The following is a 15490-nucleotide window of genomic DNA, read 5'->3' as shown; positions in this document are numbered from 1 at the left end:
CGATTGGTGCAAACTGTGGGAAATGAATATTAATTTTAAGAAAACTGTCCACATCCCATTTACGAGACGGCGTGTTCCGTCTCTCAGTACTTATACCATTAATGACGAGCCACTCACTGTTGCCTACGAATACAAATATCTTGGTGTATTCCTAACCTCGACCCTAAGTTGGAGTAAGCACATTGACTATACTGTCTCTAAAGCCTCGAGAATGCTTGGCTTTCTCGCTCGTAACTTTAAGCCTGTACCACGTTCCTTGAAAGAGAGACTTTATTTTTCGCATGTCCGCTCAATTTTAGAATATGCCTGCACTACATGGGATCCTCACACTGCTGTCCAGATAATCAAACTTGAAAAAGTACAAAACCGGGCTGCCCGTTTTGTTTTAAACAATTACGACAGGCGACTTAGTATGACTCGTGCGAAACAGAGCCTAGGATGGAAGGAGTTAAGCTTTAGAAGGAAGAACCTTCGACTGAAATTTTTTAAGAACATATTTCACTGTAGGACTGGGATAGATAGAAATGCCTACCTTCACCCGCCAGATTACATATCGCAACGAAAGGATCATGTGTATAAGGTCAAGGAATTCCGCTGTAAAAGTGACGTCTATATGAACTCTTTTTTTCCTAAAACGGGATTGGAACGGTTCGCCAGCCTCGGTGGTCAACATTGTTCCTAACGATATGTTTTATTCAACACTAACCTCGTAGTGTCTAGTTAGTAGTTGAGTAACGTTCGGAGTGTTTAGTAGACCGCATTTTTATTTTTTATGTAGCCTGCACTTTGTTGTGATACTGAAAGATTTATGGCTTGTGAATATTGCTCTTTTAACTTTTGTATAACTATTCGTGTTCTTCATTTCCAACTTCTCCCCCCCCTACTGTAATGCCCCATGGCGCTGTAGGTATCTGAATAAATAAATAAACGGGGCAGATGCCTCAAGAGCAGCATCCGATTAGGATGCATGAACATTCCTCGCAGTTTTAATCTCGTTATTCTGGTGTAATCCTTGAGAAAAACAAGACGTGTTCAGTAAAACATTATTCGTATCTACAGAGCAAATTCCATAAAGTTTGGCAAAACGCAGCAAGATGTGGCAGGGTAAGCGCCCTTGCGCAAATGGCACAGCGATCACGTCACTCGTATTCCCAGTTGTAACCGACTTTTATAGACATACTAACAAAAGAGAGAACATCTTTCTGTCCTGCTCGCAAAGACAGTCCACATTAAGGGGTCTCCTAAAATCTCATCCAAAAGGCAAGGAGCTCCTCTTCGGAGTTTCCCCTCTCATCAGCAGTGCCCTAGAAACCCCATGCAACAAAGTGACACGCTGGGAGCCTGGTGCCTGAGTGAATGTCACGCGATGCAACAAAGGACAGTTGCCGCGCGTGCATTTGAAAATGGAAAGAGAACATCGATACTACCGTGCCTGGAATGCAGCTATTACTGGTGCGTTTATTGCATTCCGCTGCAATTTGCTCTCTAGCTTAAAGTCCACGGAAGCTACAGCAGCCAGCAGTTGGGATGCAACGACGATGCCAACACTCGCCTTCGCTTATACTTTTTGCCGGCCCGGAACATTTAGCTTTGACCGCAGGGATCGTGACATCCGACGACGCGGCACTCCGACCACCGCGACGTAAGGTGTCGCCACTTCGGGATTGCTTTTGACGCACGGGCGGCGTACGACACCCAACGCGTCGGTCAAAGGTGCTCTTTGGGCACCGGTACTCTCGAGCCGTTCCGGGCGTACCTTGACGAGGCGGGGCAGCCAGCCAATGACCAGGTGGAGGTTCGTGAGGCAGAGCCAGGAGCCTTCCTGCGCGCACGTCTTCAAGTACTCCAGGGCCAGGTCCATCTGCCCTTGTCCCATTGACACCTTGAAGAAAGGCGGGAAGCTAGACAGTCCCCATCCTCGCCGGACCCCAGGTGTACGGGGTCTAACCGCAAAAATGGTTCGACAAAATTGAGCAAAGAGGTCACTTTTAATGCTCCGAGGGTTAAAGGTTACCACCAATGGGTCCATGCAGAGTTCAGATGGAAAGCTCTAAAAGGACAGACCTGGTGGTACTTGTTGGAGCCCCTGACTGCGTTGGCAACATCGAGTAGCTCCTGGGAGGCATCCACGCTCGGAGAGGTCACAATTAAGATCGGCTCTGTGGCGCCGCTCTCTGCCGCGTGCAGTCGCTGGAAATTGAGCGCCTGGGGGGACAGCTCCCTCAAACCTGCGTGGAACCCAGGTCCCTCACACTCTATGCCTCGGGAATATGTGGAAGCATCCATAATGCGAGTCATCCATAATAACGAGACAGAAATAAACATATTTACCCAGTTTGTCCACAAAAATGTTTCTAGAGCAGGGCACCCATATTCAGGGGGTCTGTATCGACGAGATGTGACCTTGCTCGTATGATGTTAACACAATAATTCTACGCCAACGAGGTAAATTAGAAACAAAACTGTAAAGTGCCGAGTTACCTAATGAGATTTCAAGAAGTACAGTGCACAATATCAGACGAGCACTACTCACAGGGTGGAATAAACGTTGACTCTCGACTGGGAATTTTCATATTAAAAAAAAAAAACTGAATAAAATACGGGAGGACACTTAAGATTGCTTACGCGTAGGAAGGCGAAAACATTATAATCCTGCGAGTGAAATGTTTTCAAGTAATGTTTCTTCACATATATATTAAAGTTTAGGACGACTTATAGAACGACGTCCTAGAGATTAACGCCAAGTATGCCATCTAGGACGAGCTCTGGGACAACATCGAGGTCGACGTCAAGAACGATGTCTAGGACAACACTGAGGATGACCTTTTGGACGACATCAAAGACAACGTCTAGGACGACATCAAGAATGGCGTCGAGAACGACGCCTAGAGGACACTTAAAGAGGCTGTGGCGTATTTGCATGGGCGGCCTGCACTTGAGCATGAGCGGCGCATGCTTGATGTTGCCCCCGTCGCTCATAGATTGCGGACAATTTTATGGCCATTTTTTGGGCACAACAATGCCACTTTATTGCGTAATGGGACAAGTAAGGCTTTCGGCTTAATGTTTACTCTCCTCCTTTTCTGTTTATATAACGCATACGACAAAATTCTTACTCACAAACTGGAGCTCATCTTGTACGTGACCCTTCCTTTTGGATTTTCAACATTACTTCTCTGCAGCGTTTTGTGCGTGCAAACGTTAAGAAAATCAACTGATCAACTGAATCAATAAGAAACGAGCCAGGAGCAGCAGAACACAGAGTGACAGGGACAAGGTTTTGCAAAACTGGACAGAGGGTGGAAGAAATCCTTCACAAGCATGGGCGGGTGAATGTCTTCAAAAATAGCTTGACCTTTACATACACAAAGTCCGTGCGTGTAGAATCAAACGTAAGTTAGAGAGAAAGATAAGCAAATGATGAGACAGAGACGATGCTCTCACCTAAATATGACAGCAGAGTTTCAATTCTAGGCACTTCAACATTGTAACAAACAATCTAGGCAGATTAAAAAGCAAGCAAGCTGGTTTGAGTCTAACATATCAATGTCTCTAACTCAGCCAACTTACCGTAATATACCGGGCAAGCGCCCACTCAAAATTTAAAGATAATCGCGAAAAAATGGGGGATGGTCGCTTGTTTGGTCATCAAATTTACATATAAATGTACTGTCCATATTTTTTCATATCTTAGAAATTAGGATATGGGCGCTTAATGTGGAATGGGCTGGACGGCTGCTAACGGTAGCTGCCGCGACGCGTGCGCAGTCGCGGAGGCGCAATGAGAAAGCATGTGATATATGTACCAAGGGTTCCCGAAATTCCCTGCCATCGTGGCGCTGTGCTCTTGCAACAGGTCTATTCCGTGCCGTCGACAGAGCGGCGAGATGGCTGATATCGGAGAGGCGCGGCAACTTCAGGAGGATGCACGCAAGAACGACATTCATGCTTTTGCATTCACAACTCATAAGAAGTGCTTAGGTGCACCTCGAGCCTTTTTCATGTCCATTTATTCAGTGTCAACATTTAATTGTGTTACTTACAAGTGGCATTTTTGCCTTTTGTCATCTGCCAGGCCCCTACAGTGATTTGCAATTAGGGCTCACTGACCGCTTTCTACAAAGGCAGACTTAAAATCTGTTTCTGAAAACAACAAGCTACTTAGAGTAACATAGAATAAAATGGTTAATCTTGGCTACCCTCCCCCTCCCTACCTTGCACCAAAATACAAGTGTTAACTACAAGGTCATTGGGCACGGTGCACAGCATCCCCCTTTCGTGTGGAAGGACATATGTAGGACAAACCGGACATTGTACAGTCAAACCCACTTATAACGATCCCACACATAACAAACTATCGGTTATAACGACCAGCTTTCAGAAAATATACAAAATCGAAGCCCTAGCCATTAAAATTGGTCCAGATAAAACAACCGTTTTCAATGCATCATATTGTTACAATGAACGCTCGAAGTCCACTATTGTAAAAAAAAAAAAAAAGAAACTCCCGTGCGCGAAAAGAAAAAAAAAAAGATAAAAAGAGCGACATTTCGGGCGCGGCAGTCCGGGAGACGCTCAAGGTCATTTCCACGGATGCGCGCATGCTTCCCCGTGGAGGAAACGAAACTACAAAAGCAAAAATTCCCTCCCGCGTCGCGTGGTCCGCTGATTAAGCGTGCATGGGAATTAAGCAGAAGAGGAGGAGGAGGACGTCAACTTTCACGCCGTGCTGCGTTCGTTCGTTCTATGTTTGCATACTCTATTTAACTCAAGAAAAACTCAATGCTCAGTATAAGGTGGCTAGCCCCATTGCCATCGTGACCGCTTGTAAGTTGTTTACGTTCGCCATTTTGGTATTCATATCATGCACATTCTCTCATGTCTACGGACTCGCGTCTGTCGTTTTAAAATGGGGAAAAAAAAGATCTGCTAAGAGGCTTTATTTAAACGAAAGGGCATCACGCTGGCGAAAAAAGGTAGCAACGGAGCAGCTCTGCGTGGCCTCGCAATCCCAGCCGCTTGACGAGCTCGCAATGTGTTTGAAAGACGACTCTGCCAGAGGCGACGGCCGCGCACTCGTACATGCGCAGGAAGCACAGCACTTAGAATGCTTTAGGCCAAAGCAAGTATTAATTACTTCTGTGGACAGTGAAGAACCATCGTCGGACTAATGCACGGCATTTCTTTTTGTGTTGGCGTGCGTTTCATAAAATCTGTTCTATCAGGTATGTGGTCAATCTTCATTATTTTACCTGCGCGGTAGAATCGGCAGCAATTTACTTTTTGATTATTTGGAAGCTAAATCTGCCTACGCATTAGAATTGTGGGTGTGTTAGTATCGTGCAAAAAGTTTCTTTAAATAAAGAGCTGGCAGAGTGAAACTACCAATACCAGATTCATTATCCTTATTTGTAACGTTTTAAAGGTAAGTCCAGATATAACGAACTACTGATAAAACGACCACTTTTTGCGGAACTATCGCGTTCATTATAAGTGGGTTTGACTGTATTAATGACAAACTTTCTGAACATAACCTGCCCCTCCAGTCCACGGTTGGGGGTCACCTTCCCGTACACTGCCAAGTTTGTTCCTGCGAGCCAATGACCCTGGTTAATACAACTATTATTGGTAGACATAGGGACAAAATCATGAGGGAGATTTATTGAAGCCTTTATTATAATGGGTCTGGGAGAATGCTGCATGAGTCAACCATCTGTGGCATATCCAAAAGGACGTTTAATTTTTACACGCATATATGAAATGATGTTTGTGCAAGGTTGTTTTATGCGTGTTTTGCGCTTCTATAGTGCCATCAACATATTCCCTTTTGAATTTTATCTTCTTCTTTCTTCTTTTCTTCTGTGTTCTATTTGCAAAGTCGGCGCTTGTCCACTCCGTTCTCTTCTACAGTGCCTTTGCCGCTTGTGCATTGTTTATCACCATGTAAATTGAGAGTGGTTTTCTTGACAACATTTTTAATGTGCGTGCATGTATTTTTTAAATGCCTAGCAAATTGCTTGGGCCTCGTGGCTGGTAGTATGTTAAAATTAAGAAAAACTAAAAATAACATCCTTTGAAGAATAAGAAACCTGGAGTGCCTTCAAAACAACTAGCCGTTGAAGACCGCCTGCCTCACTCAGGTTCAGTGTGAAAGAAATTCCGAGTAAGGCTCACCAAGAACCCTGCTGACGAAGAGCGTGAGTGCACTGACGAGACGGTCGGGCCTCAGCGCCTGGACGAGCAGCGTCTGCTGGAAGAGCGTGAGCCTCTTGGCCACCGCCTCCGGGATCTCCCGCTCGCAGTGGCTGCTCTCCGCAAAGCCCCGCCAGAGCTCCTGGTTCTCCAGCTGAAGCGCCGACGAAAGCTCCGGGAAAAGGTTCTGCACGACCAGGTGCCCTTTCTTAAGAGCAAGTGGGGATGTGAGAAGAAAGAAAACGAGACAAATTTTTGGGGCTACGTAGCCCGTGCAGCCGAAGGACTGGGGATCAATTCTAAACAATCTGGAGATCCTCACAGTGCGAGCAAAGCTCTTTAGGGGCCTGAAGCCACCTCCACATTTTCACGGCCACATGTTTTTTGGTGGAAGAAAGCGAGATCTTTTGACTTCCTCTATATATTACAGTGGAGCTGTTAAGGGCTAGTTTCTCCAGTATCGTGTCGGCGGACAAGCAGCGTGTCAACACAAAATTCCAGACAGCTACCGCCATCCATGAGCGATGGTGGCAACCAGACAACCGGCTTGCCGGTTGTCGCTCATAGATGGCAGCAACCTTTCCAGCCATTCCACGCCGGTTTTCACCAAAGTGGAAAGGCTGAATTTCTCTAGACGTCGTCCTGAAAGTCGTCGTCAAGGTCATCCTTGAGGTCCTCCTAGACGTCATCCTTAAGGTCATCCTAGACGTTGTCCTTGAGGCTGTCCTAGAAGTCCTCCTTGAGGTCGTCCTTGAGGTCATCCGAGAGGCTGTGCTCGAGGTCGTCCTAGAAGTCGTCCTTGAGGTTGCCCCAGACGTCGCCCTTGAGGTCATCCTAGACGTTGTCCTCGAGGTCGTCCTAGAAGTCGTCCTTGAGGTCGTTCTAGATGTTGTCCCTGAGGTCGTCATAGGCGGTGTCCTTGAGTTCGTCCAAGAAGTTGCTCTTGAGGTCGTCCTAGACGTCGTCCTTTAGGCATTGTCCTAGACTTCGTAAAGATAACAGCTTTGCTGGTCCTCCATCTTCACATGGGGTGGAAGGCCTCTACATTTTTTTTGTATATATCTTTTATAATAGCTCGGGTACATTGTTTTATTTTAAGTGTATACGTAAACGAAAATCTAAAGTCGATGCACGCGGGCGCTATCACGCCCTGAAAGCGTGGTTTTTTTTCTTACATACCTCGCTGCAGCAACACCACTTAGAATCATCAAAGACGGTATACTAGAATTTTGACGTCATCACAGCGAGATCGACCGATGACGCAGATTGGATACGAGTGCTGCGTCAGCATTCGCGTCGAAAGACGCTCGACGTCGGGCTCGGGTCTGATTGCCAAGTTGGCGCCATTCGACCGTGACAAAGTCCCGTGGAGGGAGAGGAACATGTTCTCGGGCCTCCATTATTCTAGGTGGTGATACCTGCACTGAGGAAAGGGGAACGGCAGAGTTGCCAGCTACCGGCCACAAAATATACATGGTACCACTTGCTCACCAGGAACATACAAAAATATTCAGATTTCGTAAAAAGTTACTAATTCGGAAGCCTTTTTCATTTTGAAATGCAAATATGCAATGTTTTCGAAGATGTCATAAGCGGGCTTCGAAAACGCGGGAAGCAAACAACAGCAATGGTGATTCGACGAAGGTACCTTGAGAAGTGCCACCGCCAAGGCCCGCTCGTCTTCTATCCAACCCGGCAACTCGGCCCGTACGCTCTCCTTGTCGAACTTGGCGTCGGTCACCAGCATCCCCGTGAAGACCTCCCACTCCTGCAGGGTGAGAGCAGATGCGGCCGTCAGCAGCGGCGGCCAAATGGTCGCTCTTATTCGCAGCTAAATGAATGGGGCAGGCAAGCTGGTAGAGGCCCACAATGAAAACCCAAGAGTGCGGGAACTAGGCGAACCCAGAACGCAGGAGTGTGGTGCGTCCTTCGAGACTTCTGCGTCGTTCGTCCCCTCGATTTGTGTAGTCGTGAGCCTCCGCCACGAGGTCTCGCCTCGCTGTCTCGTCGCAAAGGGCACAACTTTTATCGCGCATCTTTTTATACGAGCGGGATGCTTACGCGAATAATTTGTGGATCTTCCCAAAGTAGGCCCGTCGTAGTTGAACCGTAAATAGAGGACGCCAGAAACCACATTAACACGCTTTAGATATTTATGCCCCATTGTAATTTTGATAACCACTAATAAGCAGAAGTGAAGCTGGATATCTGTTCCACATTTTGAGAGAGTGACAAGCTTTATTTGAGGGCTAGTCAGCCGTAGTCACAGCATTTGCCCCTTTCCGACATTGCTGTGGCAAAGGCAGCAGTAACACAAAACGCATATTATGCGTTGCTCTGAAGTGAAGTTGCCCGGATGAACTTGATGCTCGTTTTGTGCCTCGACGGCACAAACGTTGCCACGCATAGCATCTCCGAAAGAAAGCCCTGTCAAAGTCCCCGTTTCAGTGCCCCAGATTTGATCCTGCTCCTTTGCGCGTCTTTGTTTCCTCTGTAGCAAACGTGTTGTATGCCGGGAACCGTAGCTCATGGCAGCTGAAGTGAAGATAACCTCGTTGCCAACACTGCACCTTAATCACTTCCAGAGCAACCCGGAAATGAGAAAGCAAACACGCCGAGACTGAAATGCCAAAACAAGAATAAACAATCTTTATATCGATGGCGAAGGCATACATAGACGACGCAAATGCCCAGTGCTGCCGACATGACAACATGCTTGTTTTCTTCCCCCCCTCGGTTGTGAGATGGCGAGGCCGCAGTGCTGGATTTTCTTTGCCACAGATTGGACAGGAGCACTACATCGGCATTTCGTTGGGACCATAGTCGCCGACAGGACGAGCGTGGCGGGGTGAAGCTTTAATTGCTTTAGCTCCAGTGCAAGCTCCCTACCTTCGATGCAGCTTTTGTGCCCCGTAAACCTCAAGCGTGCACGCGCAGCCATAGTGAAAGGCAACGAGCATGTGTTGGAGGCCAGGCATTCTCAAGCTCCCTTGTCAGTGACCATGCGAGAGTGCAAGTTCGTCTGCTTTTTGCATGGGGGTTGTAGTGATGCCAGAATGCCGAGCTCCAATTGGCTCTGATTGGAAGGATAGTGGGTGGACCTCGATGCTAGCTGCCTCGAGGCCTACCCACTAGCTTCCCATCGGAGCCAATCGGAGGTGGGCATCGTGATGTCACTGCAACCCCTGCGCAAAGAAGCAGACGAACTTGCGCTCCGCGTTCAGTCAGAAGGGGCACGAGTTCCAGCAAATGCTGACACAAGTAGCTCTTGTGCAATGCCCTTCTGTTACAGGTGTGTTACCGGAAACTGCTAGGAGCTAGAAATTCTGCACATTTCGTACGAAAAATGTCGCCACTTTGCCGTACTAGTGTACAGACAGTGGTAACGCGGAATGTGATGTATTAATGTGGAGAAACTGCGTAAACATGCGGAGACTGGATGGCACAAAGTGGCCTTGTGTAGCACAAAGAAAGTGCGTGAGTGCTCCGTGGATGTCTTACTTGTAATAAAGCTTCGGATGGGGATAGTTGGTTTGTGTCATTTAAAAGGTTAAAAGCACGAACTGAAACTTGCTTGCGGGTGCCATCTTCTGCTGCTGCAGCATAAATGCGACTTTCTCAAAGCCTGTTGGAGTGTGAGACACGGTAGATGGAACGTGCGGAAAACAGAATCGGAATGCAGCAGTGCCAAGTAGAGCCCTGGCACCAACTCGCGGCAAAAGAGAATCCAATGCTCGGAACCACCTCAACCTGTTGCAGCAAAGGAGTCTGCTTTTTCTTTTTTTTTTTTTCCTTCTCTCTTCCGTCACTAACTCACTCTTGTGCTCATTCTCTGGGGAAGCCTGGTGCACGCTCCTTTCACGGAGCAGAGAGTTGCCGTATGTCTGAACACATGATGTTTTACCCTCGCCGGGAGTAACGTGGAGGTACTCGAAGAGCTTCGACTGGCGCTGATGTCCAGTCAGCGAGGCGAGACAAGTGCTGCGTCAACGTTTGGCTGGTGGTCGGCCTGTCGACTTCCATTGCTGGCGCCTAACCGGATACGGTAAGGTGCCAGCCATATATCACGTTCCAGGTTAAGGTTGTTTCATCGTTCCTGTAGCTACAGAGCCGAGTGGCCAATTGCAAAAAGGTTGTCTGCTCACGTTCTCCTTGAAGAGGTGGGGGAACATGCCGTGCACCAGGTGGAGTGAGAAGGCGATCCTGTCCTTCTTGAAGAGCGAGCGGCAGATGTGTTCGTAGACCAGCTGCAGGAAAGACTTCTGCACCTGCTTCAGGTGTTTCTCCCCTTTGTTGCCAGACTGAAAATCACATTGAAGCCCAAGGAGCACCGCATGAGAGGGGTTCTGAACCTGCACCCGCACAATATTGCGCATGAAGTTGGCGCCACCTTTCGAACTATGGCAATGACGAAAGCATGTACAGCATGTACCACGAGGAAGTGTATAGTTTGTCAGTTCATTATTTTGTTACCCATTCGTGCTTGCATCTTTGACAAAAAATCTAAGATTCTCTTGCAAAAGGTGTGCAAGCATAAAATATTACACAGTGCAATCCACTTGTAACAATACCACATACAGTCGAACCTCGATATAACGAACTTCAATGTAACGAAATCCTCGATTTAACGAAGTATTTTATTTTTCATAATTTCTTGCCCATAGACCCCATGTATTTTTAGTCTCTATATAACGAAGTCTATTTTGCTGCTATTTCAATTTAACGAAGCGCCATTGCCATAGAAGGCAATAAATAAATAAACTCTAAAAAACAACATCGCAAAAAAAATTGTGGTTAAAAAAAAAAATTATGCGCAAACGCGAGCGCTTTGATAGGTTACTTCACGGGGACAGGCCTTCCAACGTTCCTAGGCTGCCCGAGGATGCGGCCATGCGGCGCCGGTAGCGCCGGCGAGGCGTGCGGCAAAGCGGATTCCGCGGGGCTGGCCAGAAAATGCCGAGCCAAAAGTTTGCACGGCATAACAGCATCACCACTGACATTCACTGATCATCATAGTCCACTGTACCGCGGGTAGCGCGGGAGCCAACTTCAGCGGGGGAGCGACGTGATGGCGCGACTATGGCGCGACCGCACGGGCAGTGCCATCTAGGGGAAGACCGAGAAGACCGATTATCGTCTTGCGACCGTGATGTAAAGCAAAGGCGCAAGCACACTGTGGGCGCAAGTAAACTGTGCGGGCAAGAGTGCTGTGTAGGTTGGAAACATTGGCACCGCCTAAACTAAACAGCTTTATTTTTCAACCGGGCGGTTCACTCACGTGCTTGCGGGCATAAGGAAACGTAAAGTTCTTTCTTTGGATGAGAAAGCAAACGTTTTGGACGCCATCCTGAAGAAACTGCCGAGATCACGAGCACTCGGGAAGGGCTCGACGCAATGGACGTACTGAGGAGGTACAGAGCCGTAAATGTAGATATACGGCTCTGAGGAGGTACTGTACACGGCGTCGCATGGGCAGCAAGATGCCGTGCAAGCGCTCTGGCCGCTCGAACGCCGTATGACGCCGCTGCTACTGTCGGACAAGGCGCAAGCAAAACTCGCGGACTACTTTGCCCCTAAATAAATGTCATTTTCGGTGAGTTTTCATACCCGTAAAATGTTTCGAAATTTTTTTTTTTTGCATGCTAAAGCCAAATTTTGATTTAGTGAAATTTCAATGTAACGAAGTAAATTGCGAATTTTACCGACTTCGTTACATCGAGGTTTAACTGTATTGGCAAAATAAACGCACATCTTTGCACCACCACCACATGCGGCCTCGGTGCTTGGGGGCACTGAAAAATAATTTATCTGTCTCGAAGTCTGCAGGAAGAGCAATATTATTGTAAAAGGACTGTGGATAAGCATGATTGATTAGTTGATTGCATACACAGCATCAACGACACTTATGTTGCTGAGGAATGCTTTCAGTATGATGACACTCCATGGCAATCTTGGTGCAACTGGTTCAGAAATGACCCTTCCAAAGCATCAAAGATTTAGAAGAACAAAAATGGCGATTGCCATGGCTACAAAGGCTGACTAACCAATTGCTTTGTAAGGGTTCAGTCATCTGTAAGTTTATATCAGTTTGTGTCCAGCTCGCAGGCCAGGAAGGCAATCTCAGGATCTAGAGACTTTAGGCCTTCCTAGAGGCTAATGAAAGAGCCAAGCACCCTTTCTCACAGCCTTGCCTCGTCGGATCTGAGACTTCCACCTAGAGAGAACTTCAACACGATAGATGTTTGCTCACGTCCCAAAGTGTTATCTCACCGTGCTCTGTTTGAGGGCCGAGATGAAGAGCCTGAGGAAGGAGGCCAGGCTGAAGACGTACATGTGGTTCAGCTTGACCAGCTGCCTGGTCAGGAAGTAGAGCTCACTCCCAAAGTGGGCCAGGGGAAGGTAGGCCTTCCTTTCCTATGACAGCATAGAAGGTTCAAAAGAGGAAATAAACTGGCAGTGGTATTGCAAACTATCAATCGAGCCGTCATATGCAGAACTGCACTCTACGAGGGGGAGCCAAATGAAAACCTTAAATATGCTTTTGCATATTTAATGATTAAACAAAAGTGGTGTGGGCATATGCATTATTTTGCAATGTAAGTCTCCATTTTGCTCAGGGCAGGTGTTCCAGTACTTAACAGATGCACAAATTCTTGCAGGAAAAAATCCTTCGGTGGAATGCAAAGTCACTCCTCCAAAATGTGTTGCATCTCTTCATCGGACAGAAAATGCTTTCCTCCCATTGCCACCTTGAGTGGTCCCAAAATGTGGTAATCAATTGGAGCGACAACCATATGACTGACGATGACAAGCGTGGCTATCTCGTCCACCTTTTTCACTCGGCAAGTTTCCATTAGAATGCCTTAAACTGCTGCAATGAACTCTGTCTTCACTACTCAGTGCGTCCAACCCGGTCCAGGAGAATCTGTCGCAGAACTCGCGCCATTTTGGAACTTCCTAGTCCATTCATACATTTGTCAAAGTGACGGACAAGCATCACCATACTGTAACTTTGTTCGACAATAAATTTCAATACCCCATCACTACCTAAAAAACTAAGGACAACACGCTGCTCCCTATGGTGTGTAACTCAAGTGGGGGGCCATATTTGTTGCAGTGCCACTGTGATGCCATCATGGTTGCTTGTACTGCACTGCCACTCGTTAAACATATTTTTAGTATTGGAAAAAAGACTGCCGATGTACAGGACAACATATTTTAGAATATTACTGCAATTTTTAAGGTTTTCATTTGACTTCCCCTCGTACAAAACACAGTGGGTTTGCGTGACTTTTTTATGGGCGCACTCTGAATAATCCTGCGATGCCATGCAACGTAGTCGTGCGACGTCGCAGTGTCAAGCCATAATGTCAGGCGACGTCAAATGGGACAGTGTCACACGATGTGACCACGTGATGCCAAGGCATCATTGTGGCATCACGAGATGCCATGTCACGTGGCAGTATTACATGATGCAATCACAAGATGTCAAGGCATCATTGTGGCATGTGACGTCACATCACGTGGTAGTGTCACACGATGCTGTGACATACATCCCCCAGTGTCGCGCATGACACAACGTCACATTACACCACAACTTGACATCCAACATTACTAGATTCGATGCTGTGACATTATATGACACCATGACTTTACACTGTGTGCCGTGTGAAAGCAAGCAAAAAGGCAGACGCAAAAGCGTTGGCTGTCTCCTGGCCACGCGACAATGATAAGCAGGTGCGCTTGCGATTAATCTATCCAGGAGACGTCTCCCACTAAACCGCCGATGCCCTCCATGGTTTGAGTTGCTGCAATCTTAAACCTAGGCTTCTGAGAGACCAGCACACCTGGTCGAGCGCCTCCTGGAGCCGGTGAGACTCTCCGAGGGCGGCCTCTATGCCCAGGCTGCTGGCCTTGGTGCGGTGCAGGGAGGACAGCAGACCACGGTTGGCCAGCAGGTCTCCCTGGGAGGACACCAGCTGCTCCAGCAGCGAGTCCTCCAGCTGGGACAGGCGCACCCGCAGGTCCTCTTCCTCCCGAAGCAGGTCGCTCCGGCGCCGCTCCAACTCAGGCTTCTCCTCGCCCAGCACCGTCTGCAGCAGCTGCGGGATGCCCACACGCTTCCGAGTGAAAGTCAGTCCCTCTGCAGCTCGATTATGCAGCTTGTCCCAGCTGGGTCTCTCTTCGAATCGAGAGCAAACGCCGTTCTTCGCTAGCTCAGGCGGCAAAGCACTTGGCTCGCAGTCTCAAGGTGGCGGGCTCAAACTCTGACAGGACTGATCTTTTTCTATGGTCCCCTTTGGGTGTAACACTTTTGGTGTCAATTTTCAGTTACAGCCAAACATTGCAATAAGTTTTTTTTTTTTTTTTTCGTTTTTAATTAATTTGTACAATAAAATTTTATCGTCATTGGATGCGGTGCCACGGGCCTTCACGGTAGGGCGACTTGCCTTTCCGCGGCACCACGGCTAATATCACTGCCACTATCACTACAGATCTCCATTAAAATCAGCTAATAAAACACATTCCGCGTTAAAAGAAACCCAAGGCTTTAAGTTATGATACTTCCGGTTGGGTAACCGGAAGTATCCAAGCATCGCACGTTTATCCCAACATTTCTTTGTGTATATAAATTTTATGATACAGAGTAGGATCTTGCCTATGTAGTACTAGTAAGAGTCATTACACTTGCCTATGTAGTACCAGTAAGAGTATTACAAAAAGCAGAGCTGTATATTGAGTCAATCTTGTATTTCCTTCACCAAGTGACATTGCAGATGCCTGAAAAACGAAAATATCAGCATTGGCCGTCTCTAATACTGCACACATTAAGCTCATAAATATTGATGCAAGTCATCTCCAAACTGCAATCGTCTAGAAATTACTATAGCTTTGAGGAAAAGCTACGTACCTTTTAGACCTTTCAAAGCCATAAGCTCACACAGCTTGCGATAGTTCAGAAAGTTCTCGGTCAAAAGAGAAAGTGCGGCCGCAGCCAACCCCTACCTGTTCCGAGAGACCAGCCCTGGTCGTGGTGAAGTTGACGGTCATGACCAGGGAGGTGGCGAACGGCGGGAGAACAACCGACGCATTCTGGGTGACCAGGAACAGCTTGAAGTTCTCGTTGTAGTCCACCGTTTTGTCCCCAATCTGAACCACGCATCTGGAGCCTAGAGGGGGGAGGCCAACAAGGAGTGGTGCATCCCATCCCTGCCTAAAACTCCACTGCTTGAAAAAAAAAATGTTGTGGAAAGCTTTAAAATGGCAGCTGAAGTTAACTTTGATTTAGCTTTGAAAG

General features: G+C 47.4%; 1 protein-coding gene across 1 annotated transcript in view; it reads right to left on the bottom strand.

Annotated features, from left to right (window-relative positions):
• LOC120841873 (cytoplasmic dynein 2 heavy chain 1) overlaps positions 1 to 15490 on the bottom strand; it is a 62936-nt gene that overhangs the window by 24474 nt on the left and 22972 nt on the right. The window contains exons 11-18 of the mRNA XM_040212868.1: positions 15199 to 15362; positions 14040 to 14294; positions 12463 to 12606; positions 10338 to 10493; positions 7841 to 7960; positions 6175 to 6379; positions 2065 to 2228; positions 1757 to 1882 (exon numbers count right to left, since the gene is read on the bottom strand). Of these exons, the coding sequence (XP_040068802.1) occupies positions 1757 to 1882; positions 2065 to 2228; positions 6175 to 6379; positions 7841 to 7960; positions 10338 to 10493; positions 12463 to 12606; positions 14040 to 14294; positions 15199 to 15362 (1334 nt within the window). The remainder of the gene's footprint in view (positions 1 to 1756; positions 1883 to 2064; positions 2229 to 6174; positions 6380 to 7840; positions 7961 to 10337; positions 10494 to 12462; positions 12607 to 14039; positions 14295 to 15198; positions 15363 to 15490) is intronic.

The sequence above is a fragment of the Ixodes scapularis genome, unplaced genomic scaffold (assembly GCF_016920785.2).
Source record: "Ixodes scapularis isolate PalLabHiFi unplaced genomic scaffold, ASM1692078v2 PGA_scaffold13__105_contigs__length_92229423, whole genome shotgun sequence".
NCBI lineage: Eukaryota > Metazoa > Arthropoda > Arachnida > Ixodida > Ixodidae > Ixodes > Ixodes scapularis.
Note: the sequence above shows the minus strand (reverse complement) of the source record. Positions and strands in the feature narration are given on the sequence as shown.